At 51.2% G+C, this 10,055-nt stretch overlaps 1 protein-coding gene across 1 annotated transcript; it reads left to right on the plus strand.

The window, feature by feature from the left end:
• Positions 1 to 688: 688 nt before the first annotated feature.
• On the plus strand, positions 689 to 9,778 carry LOC113878321 (transcription factor CP2-like protein 1). Its single transcript, XM_027519340.1, has 15 exons — positions 689 to 843; positions 1,479 to 1,747; positions 1,837 to 1,910; positions 2,633 to 2,738; positions 2,854 to 2,960; positions 5,365 to 5,514; positions 5,770 to 6,001; positions 6,341 to 6,438; positions 6,649 to 6,703; positions 6,971 to 7,090; positions 7,461 to 7,551; positions 8,244 to 8,326; positions 8,801 to 8,946; positions 9,102 to 9,153; positions 9,741 to 9,778. The coding sequence occupies exons 1-15, from the start codon at positions 689 to 691 to the stop codon at positions 9,776 to 9,778; spliced, it is 1,776 nt and encodes a 591-aa protein (XP_027375141.1).
• Positions 9,779 to 10,055: the final 277 nt, after the last annotated feature.

Here is a 10,055-nt window from a genome sequence, read left to right on the forward strand (position 1 = left end):
CGCCCAGCTGGACCCCCTCTCCTTCTGCCTCCCCAGGGAGGGGGCACTCCCAGGCCCACCCCCCTTCACGGGTGTGCTCTCCTTCCCATCACCACCCTGAGCTGTCTCCACAGCAAGCTGGACTATATTCTGTAAACTCCAGTCCCCTAGCCAGGCAGCCCCCAGTGACAGGACAGGTGCTGGGCCATCACTGCCCCTCTATGGGGGGAGGCTGGGGGGCAGCCAGGGGGAGGCCAGGGGGAGCAAAGGCCCTTTGTAGGTCCACGTGACGCTGTGTGTCTGTTTGTCCTGTCTCCTGGAGTGGTCAGGCTCCTAGCCCCCATAGCGTCCTGTGAGGGGTCCAGGCAGTCGGTCTCCAGGAATCAACTTGGCTTATGTATCTGGAGCTAATCTCTTAGCTCCAGGGTGCCCCTCATGGTTCCTGGGCCTCTTGGGGAACGTTGAAGGTGGGGTTAGTGGATATCCATCCCTGTGACTGGTTTTGCTGCAAAACTGTCTCCCCTTTGAGTTAATGATTGGTGGGGAGCCCTAGGGACATCATTTCTCCATTCCCCCCCTGGGCAGCTTGGGCTGCCTAACAGGTCCTGAGTTTCCTGGAGCCCTGGTTGCTCAGCCAATAAGGGGCCGAAGCCTTGCCCCACCCTTCTGTGTGTCCCTGCCTGTGTATAAAGCCTGGGGCCCCAGGTGGATGGCCCAGGGGGTCCAGCCCAACCCAGTGCTGAGCTCTCTGCGACACAGCTGGTCCTGCTCGCTCTCCAAGATGCTGTTTTGGCACAACCAGCTGGAGCACCTGTGGCCGAGCCCCAGGGAGCTGTACTGTGGGCTGCTAAGCAGCTTGCTCAGGTAAGGGCCAGAACCCCTCCCTCCAGCCCCCGAGGAAGGCCCTGATCTGATTTGTGATGGACACAGTAGGGCCATCTGTTTCAAGCTGAAGATTATGGGCTTCCTGCTCTTGGGGGGTGGTTGGTCAGGGCGTGCATGCTCAGTCATATCCAACTCTTTGCGAACCCACTGGGAAATGGTCAAATGTATCTGGAATTTAGTGGGTCCCAGGACATCTCAAAGCACCCTAACCACCCACCCACTCAGGACACATGTTGGGCAGTCACTGGCCATCAGGCAAGCCTTGAGGTTGCAAATTGCCACTTCCTTCTCCAGGGGATCTTCCTGACCCAGGGATGGAACCCGGGTCTCCTGCATTGGAGGCAGACACTTTAACCTCTGAGCCACCAGGGAAGCCCAATTTGGTGTGTGTGTGTGTGTTTGTCGCTTATTCGTGTCTGACTCTTTGCAACCCCATGGACTGTAGCCCACCAGGCTCCTCTGTCCATGGAATTCTCCAGGCCAAGAATACTGGAGTGGGTTGCCATTTCCTTCTCCAAATTGATGGCAGATGTTTGCAAATATTGTAGTGTTGGGGATTTGCACCTTGAGGGATGTCTGCTGGAGGCCAGAGCAGCTGAATGGGGACCCCTTAGGCCCTGGCTGCTGCAGGGGTACCTGCTTCAGCAAACTGTAGGCTCCCTGGAGGGCGAATCTGGCAGAAAGAGTCAAAGCCTCTTGGAGGAGGGGGTGGACAGGGCAGAAGCCAGCCGTGCCTTCCTCTTTCAGGAAGAGCTGGCCAACATCCCCCGAGCGGAGCAGCCCTGCCCCGTGTTCCAGTACGTGCTCTGTGCAGCCACTTCGCTGGCACAGGTGAACCAGGGTGCTCTGGGCCTGGGGATGGAGAGGGGCGAGCGGGGTGCTAGTGGGAGGCTGGACCTGGGGTGGGCTGGGGGTGGCAGGCAGCCTCTCTGCCCCTGAGAGGGGTGCCCACTTCCCCTCAATTTCTCCTAGGCCAGTCCTATGAGGTACAGATGCTCTGCAACCCCAAACTGGTCGATGCCACTCAGGAGCCCCGGCTGCTGAAGGCAAGTGCCTCCACTCCCAGAACTGGCAAAGGCTGGCTATGACTCTCCCTCTGGCAGGAAGCCAGTGTCACCACAGTGATGTCATTCTCAAGTAGAACCCGCTCACGTCCACCTTTTCATTTGACCTTCACAACAGCTCAGTGGTGGCGGGAATTGTTGAGGAAAAAGGCACAGTGAGATGAAGTATTATTTTCTCAAGGACACAGAGCCAGTAAATAGCAGAACCAGGATTTAGAAATACATTTACATAGCATTATTCACACACATGATTCCATCTCTCAGGAAAAAAAAAGTTTTTATTTAGCTCCCGTTCTTTGCCAGAAACTGTTCTATGCACTAGAGATTCAGGGGTAAAGAGACAGATGTGGCTTCTTTCCTTGGGGACTTGCGTTCTACTGAGACAAACATGTCATTGAACAATTTAGATACGATTACAAGTTGATTTACAAATCGCAAACTGCTAAGTGCTGTGAAGAAAGAGTGACTGAGTGCAAAGGGATTAACTCCTCCATTTTACAGATGAGGAAACTGAAGCTCTAGGTTACTTCCTCAGTTTCACTGCTTGTTGAGTGGCAGGTGGCCTCTGGACACAGATCTAGTTATTCTAAGTCCTTTTGCCCCATGTGGGTGGGAGGGAAGGTAAGGGAGAGGCTGGCAAGGTTGGCTTGTCCCAGAGGTGGGAGCTGGTTCCCAAATGCCACGGCACCCTCCTGTGCCCACAGAGCGTGGTGCGTGTGGTTTTCCACGACCGGCGCCTGCAGTACACTGAGCAGCAACAGCTGGACGGCTGGAGGTGGAGCTGGCCTGGGGACCGTATCCTGGACATAAGTGACTGGGGAGGGACCAGGGCCCTTCAGGGCTGCTGTCTGGCTTAGAGGCCCCTGTGGATGGGGCGGGCGGTGGTGCTGAGCCCTGCTCCCTGCCTGCCAATCTGTGCCTGCAGATATCCCTCTGTCTGTGGGGGTGCTGGAACCCCAAGTGCTGCCCTCACAACTGAACACCGTGGAGTTTTATTGGGACCCGACCAAGAGGACCTCTCTCTTCCTGCACGTGAGTCTGAGGCTGGGACAGGAAGGAGGCTGGAGGTCAGATGAGGGTGGCAGCAGCCTATATGGAAAAGAAAGGTGAGCTTGGGTGGAGGTCAGAGGAGGTAATAAGAATGAATCACTTCCAGAAAGCACCATGAGGAACAAAGGTGGACACATGTTGTTTGAATGTCACCGTAGGGAAGGACTTGTTAAACATTAAGGTGATGGAAGAAATGACAAGACACAGGACAGAATTTAGCTTCATAGAAAGTAATGGTCTGCAAAGTGTAGGCAAGATTAAAAGGAGACATCACATGGGGAAAACAGTTGCCACATATAACATACATGATGTTATATTTTAAATATATAAAAAATTCTCATACATTAAAAAGAAAAAGTATATGAAAGCTCAATAGAAAAATTGGCAAAGGATATAAGCAATTTATAAAGAAAGATACAAATTGCTAATACAAGTAGACAGTTCAAACTCACAAAATGTTAATAATGCTAATTAAAACTACATGTATATATGTACACACACACACAGCTTCCTTGGTGGTTCAATGGTAAAGAATCCACCTGCCAATGCAGGAGATATGCCTTCAATCCCTGGGTCAGGAAGATCCCCTGGAGAAGAAAATGGCAATCTACTCCAGTATTCTAGCCTGGGAAATCCCATGGACAAAGGAATGGCAGGCTACAGTCCATGTGTTGCAAAGAGTCATACATGACTTGACGATTAAACAACTACACACACACACACACACACATATGCAAACTGGCAAAGACTCTTAAAAAACTATTATTTGTAAGCTTTAGAGAAACAGACAACCTCATACTCCAAGAATGCAAATTGATGTATCCATTTTGTAAGTGGGCAAATTTTATTAAATTTAATATTCATACTCATTTTCCCAGTAGTTCTACCTCAAGAAATGCAGTGCTGAATAAGTACACAAACATAGCTTTAGCAGCTATTCATGCCCCTGCCATTTTTTATATTAAAAGATATTAATCAAAATGTCCATCAGATAAGGGTGGACTTTGAAATAGGTGTTTAGTAGTTTATAATGGAAATTGTGTAGCCATTATAATGATGTCTTGGAAAAAAAAATGATGTCTTGGAAATATTTCATGACAAGAGAAACTGCTTTCCCATACGTAAAGGCAGAATGTAGACTTGTGTTTAATGTTTGATTTCTATTTTGCAAAAATAAAAGTGTGTGTATATAAAAGTTGTGTTTTTTTCTTGCGCAGAGAAAAGATAGAAAGAAACAATACTTGAATGTTAACAGTACTCTCTGTGAGTGGTGGGGTGATGGAGATGCCCGTATCCTTTGTACTTTTTCAGTGCTGTACTGTACTTAGTTGCTCAGTCCTGACTCTGCGACCTGATGCACTGTGTAGCCTGCCAGGCAAGAATACTGGAGTGGGTTGCCATGTCCTCCTCCAGGGAATCTTCCCAACCCAGGGATATGAACCCAGGTCTTCCACATTGCAGGCAGATTCTTTACCATCTGAGCCACCAGGGAAGCCCGAGAATACAGGTGTGGGTAGCCTATCCCTTCTACAGGGGATCTTCCCAACTCAGGGATTGAACTGGGGTCTCCTGCATTGCAGGCGGATTCTTTACCAGCTGAGCTGCCAGGGAAGCCCCCTTGCATCTTCTATGTTGAATAGATTTCCTTTTATAATAAAAAGTATTGTCAAAATTCACATATAAGTCCCTTTTTTGAATGTCCTCTGTACTCTAAGCACCTGGACGAGGAGCCAGGTGGATATGGCACAATTTCAGTTCCAGTACTTCTTGGCATGGACCTTGCCTGGGTAATGTAATCTCTACGAGCCTCAGCTTCCCTACCTGTAAAGTTGGATTCTTTAACTGTTCTTCACAAGATTGCAGGAAGGCAATCACAACCACTGTAGTGGTTGTGCAGATCAGGAAGGCTTCCTAGAGTAGACTGCTAGGTTTAGCAAATAAAATACAGGACACTCAATTTAGATAAATTTTGAACTGGTAACTTTACCCTGGAATGGAATGTATGGGCTCAAGTGTGAGCAGAGAGCGCTTTCCCAGTAGAGGACTCTAGGGACAGCTATGCAGGTGTATTGGGGTGATAAGTAGGCTAGATGCATGGGTCAGTGGGTTCATTGATGGGAGGAAGAGCAGCCAGGCAGAAAGGCTTGTCTCTTTAAGGTGCTTGAATGCTGCGGTCAGGGACTTTGCTTCTCGTCTCATAGTCTTAAGGAGACACTGAGGGATTTTGAACCAGGGAAAGAACCTAATAAGGTATACCTTAAGAATAGACACTGGTTGGGGATGGAAAGTTGCTGTGGCTTACAGGTGGCAGACAGGTAGCAGGTTTCAGGTGAGATCCCTTGAATATGGGCAGGACCTAGATAGTCACCCTTCTTTTCCACCTCAGGTTCACTGCATCAGCACCAAGTTCACTCGGAAAAAAGTTGGGGAGAAAAGCGTCCCCTTCTGCCTCCAGATCGACACTTTCAAGCCCAGTGACAAGGAGCTTCCGCTGGAGCACCTGCATTCAGCTGGCTGCCTCCTCAAGGTGTTTAAGGTGCGGGCAGCATGGGGCCCTTTCCCCTCCTTCCCTCCCTCCCTCTCAGGGCTGTCACCCTGCCTTGCTGGCTGTGTGGATCTGACTTGGCATTGGGGTAGACCCTCACTCAGCCTGCAGACCCTGGACCTGGGACTGTTTCCTTCTCTGTACACAGATGGATGGGGCTTGGTCTCTTTCTCAGAGCCCTTCCTGTCATGAGAAGTGGGCAGGTAAGGAGGGGAATGCTGACATTTCCTTGTCATCCTCCTGCAGCCCAAAGGAGCTGACCGGAAACTGAAAACTGACCGGGAGAAGATTGAGAAACAGCCCGTGCATGAGAGAAACAAGTATCAGACAGCCTGTGAGAGCACCATCTTCATGGAGGTACGTGTGCTGGGCAGTGGGGGCCGGGGGGGAGAAAACATCCTCATTGTACACGTGCGGAAACTGAGGCCTCAGGTGTTGCGGCTGCTGCATGATCATCAGCACCCCCACATACACACCAGTGAGTCCCCGTTTCCTGCGAGGACAAACTGCAGTGCCTATAGTTGACGGTTCCCAGGAGCAGACGCTCACAGCCTGCCTCTCCTGTGCCCTGCTGCTGCGACTACCGGACTTCTGCTCCCTCTTCCTGGTGCATCTCCCTTGCTGCTGTAGCTCCTCCAGAAGTTCCCCAACTCCCCAGCCAGACCTGAGGCTAGTTTAACTCTCTTCATTGTGTGGAAATCTGATCTACCTGTGAGGGGCTCCTGGGGCAGGGACCAAGTTTGGCCCAAGGCCTGCCAACAGTCACCACTGCACTCCTGAATGTCCAGGCTAACCTTGCTGTTTGTTTGCCCCACAGTGTTCACCGTGGCCAGAGCTCGTTTCAGGGGCCCACCTGCCTCTGAGCCCTTTTGCTCTGACCTCTCCCCACTCCTGCAAGCTCCTGTCCCCGGAGAGGTGAGGCAGGATAAACACCTCCTATCAGCCCCTGGGGTGAGAGTGAAGAGAGAAGCCCTCAACTCAGGAGGCCAGCGAGGGGCAGGCCCAGGGGTGCCACTGAGGGAGCTTCTGGGGAACAACTGGGTGACACCAGGACAGGCCTAGGGAAGTGGGGGTAGGAGACTGGCCACCCTGCTCCTCTGAGCCAGACTCCCTGCTCCCCCATAGGCTCTGCTCCTCACCATCATTCGCCTTGGACACCTTGGGGGGCAGCCTAGCTCTTGTGAGTCTTCCCCCTACCCCCAACTCTTCCAAAGCCTTCTCAGCAGTTCCCTCTTTCTCCATAATAGGGTGGCCCTGCCCCCTGGTGGACAGATGTGGTATGGCCACAGATCGCAAAATGGTTGCCTGATGGCATTGGGCACGTCCCTTGGGCAGGATGAGCCTCCCTTCTCAGACTTGGGACCCCCAAGGGCAGGGATGTTTCCCCTCCACCTTGTTCTCAGTCCATGGGACCATGGTGTCACTTGGACCACTCTTTATGCCTCAGGGTCTGAACCCCGGAGCCTCCGTCCTAGAGACACAGCAGTGGTTGCTCATCGGCACTGGTTCTCCAGCTACTGGCGGTTGCTGGCCAGTTTCACTGGTGAGGCTGGGATCTGGTCCACAGGTAGGGACCAGACCTGGAGGGGACTGAGGGCACTCAGGCAGGAAGCCTGTCTGTCCTGGCTTGCTCTGTGTCCTTCAACTAACTTTTATTTAGAACTAATTGTTGACACAGCATAATGCTTGCTAGGCTCTCTTCTTGTGGATTATCTCATACAATTTATACATTACCCCTGAGGACAGGGCTCAGAGAGGCTAAATAACTTGCCCAAGGGCACATATCTAGCCAGTGGCAGAGGTGGAATTTGAATCCAAGTCTGACCCCCACGTCTGGATATACTAGGGCTATTTGTAGACTAATAGTGGATCGTATCCCTTGCCACCCTTGGTCTCTGGCCTCTCTTCCCCTAATCTAGCCCTGTCTGATTTCTCAGGCACTGATCTGCTGAAGCTTACTCCCCAGGACCTTATTCAGATCTGTGGAGCTGCTGACGGGATCCGCCTTTTCAATACTCTCAGAGCCAGGTGCTGGGCATTGCCAACCAGGGTTCCCTTTTCACTGTAGTGTGTGCGTGCTAAGTCACTTCAGTCACCTCTGACGCTTTGCAACCCTATGAACTGTAGCCTGCCAGGCTCCTCTGTCCATGGGATTCTCCAGGCAAGAATACTGGAGTTGAAAAAAAAAAAATATTGGAGTTGGTTGCCACGCCCTTCTCCAGGGGATCTTCCCCAACCCAGGGATCGAATTTGTCTGTCTCCTGCATTGGCAGGCAGGTTCTGTACCACTAGTGCCACCTGGGAAGCCCTGCCAGTGTAGTGGCACTTACCAACTCAGCTGCAGTCCTGTTTCATAGAATGTTTAAGTGGAAGGCACCTGAAAAACTACTCAACCCCACGTCTTTTTACAAAGAAAGAAACTCAGGAGGACAGTAAGAGACCTGAGGACAGCAACCTGCTGCCTGAGGCCAGAGCAAGGCTAGCAGAGTTGGGCTTAAGTCAGGCTGCTGTGACTTCTTTCTGTGCCCATCCGGTGTACATCACTGTTTCTGGGGGTACAGGTGGATTTTTCTCCTCTCCTCTCCCCACAGGGTCCAGCATTCACTAAATCTTGGTGACCCCTCTCCCTAGACACCTGGGAGGAGGTGGGGTTCTCCCAAAGGGGCTAAAACTGGGACCTGTTAGTTCAGGTTTGAACGTAGACTTTTCTCTTGGCCCAGGCCGATCCGACACCAGCTGACCTTATATGTTGCTCAGGAGACCTGTAGGCAAGACGATGAGGTTCCTAAGAACCCTGACTCAGGTGAGGTTCTGGGGTCTTGAGAAAACAAAAGAAAGCCAGGCGTAGCTGCATGAAACCTCTTCTGGTCTGGGACCCAGCATGCCCTTGGCATTCTCATCTTCTGTAATTTGACTAGTCTTCTCCTTCCAGTATGTTTCCCTGGGTTTATTCCTCCATGCTCTACACTCTGATTCCACAAATATCATCCAATTTGTCATTCTGTTAGTACAAGGGATTAGAACACTATAATCTTGTTACTGCATTTGGGCTTCAGTCATTCATACAGCGTCCCATCGCTTCTTTAAACTGGAGGTTCCTCTCAATTTGAGGCCTTGCCAGAGGTAAGGAATGGGAGGTGAAAATGGAAGTGAATTTATAAACTTTTTTCCTTTACTCCTTCTCCCCATCTGGGCACCTCCCAATGAGCTGTTACTTTGCCCTCTGGGCAGTGGCACCCCCCACTGACTCTTGCCCCTGTGCTGCCCACACCCCCAGGCTTTTATCAAGAGATCTCCCTGGATGAACTCAGTGCTATAGAGCTCCTGGGGAAACTGGCTGAACTCCTGGCCCTCCCAGCCAATCAGGTCCACCGTCTTTTCCATCAGGGCCCCGGGGGCATCCTCATTCTCCTCAGTGACCAGGTAAAGTAGGCAGTGGTTCCCTGCACAGTCCCATGAGGTTGGAAGGCGGCTTGAATACTCTTCCAACCTCAGGCCCAGTCTCGCTGTCTCTGCCCTAGCTTGTTCTGTTTGGTTCTAAGAACAGAATTGTCTTAGTGACCCCTTCTCCCTTGCAGGTGGCTCAGAATCTTAAGGATGAATCGTACTTTGTGGCTGTGGTGAAGAAAGGTAGGGATTTTAGAGGGAGAGGTTGTGTGCCTGGCAGGCCCTAGAAAGGTTAAGATTGTCTTATACCATCTCTTAAATGAGACTGAAAGTTTCCTTGAAGGTGTGTTGTGGGTACTGTGCCCCAACCAACTGGTGAACATCTGCTCCATGCTAGCTTTGCGTCAAAACAACAGTCATATAGCTAAGAACAGCTACTCATTGCTCAGTAAAAAGTTAACAATATTCTCATGAGGGAAAAATGCCCTGGTTTGAGGCAGTTATTAGGAGAGGGAAAGCCCTTGCTCTCCCCACCACACTGCCGCAACCCAACAGTCATACAGGTCACAATGGCAGGTGCTTGCTGGACATCACCTGGAGCACAGCACTTCCGATCAGCAGGCTGGTGGTCCTAGTTATTCACTGTCTGTCCTCTCTCCCTCCTCTCTGCTCCTGTACCCAGGGAGGTCCTAAAGAGCTGGACTCGGGCCCTGGAAGAACATTTGATGTGGCAGATGTACCACAGGCTGCTTTGATGTTTGGGAACAGCACAGTAGGTTGGGGGTCTGTCTCATCCCACTAGAGCCCCTTCTTTTTTAAACTGCTTTCAGTGCAGAATCTAGATGGCTACTACCTGGTTCTGACCTAGGCCCAGAGGTACCCTGCTCAAGAGGAGGAGACTGGTGCCAGCCTGGTTCTTTGGGGTCCTGTGTTCACCAGTAGCCTTTTTAAAATCCTCAGATGCTTCACCAGGGTTCAGGTGAAGAGCCAAACCATCATGGGTCCTACAAGCAGGCCCCAGGCTCATGTTTCTGCTCAGCAGCAAGTCGCTGGAACCCCTGAGACAAGCTGAGCTGAGCTGGCCAAACCTGTGAGGCAAACACCCTGGCAATATGGATAAGCAACTCTTGCCCTAAGCTGCTCAA

The sequence above is a fragment of the Bos indicus x Bos taurus genome, chromosome 19 (assembly GCF_003369695.1).
Source record: "Bos indicus x Bos taurus breed Angus x Brahman F1 hybrid chromosome 19, Bos_hybrid_MaternalHap_v2.0, whole genome shotgun sequence".
Lineage (NCBI taxonomy): Eukaryota > Metazoa > Chordata > Mammalia > Artiodactyla > Bovidae > Bos > Bos indicus x Bos taurus.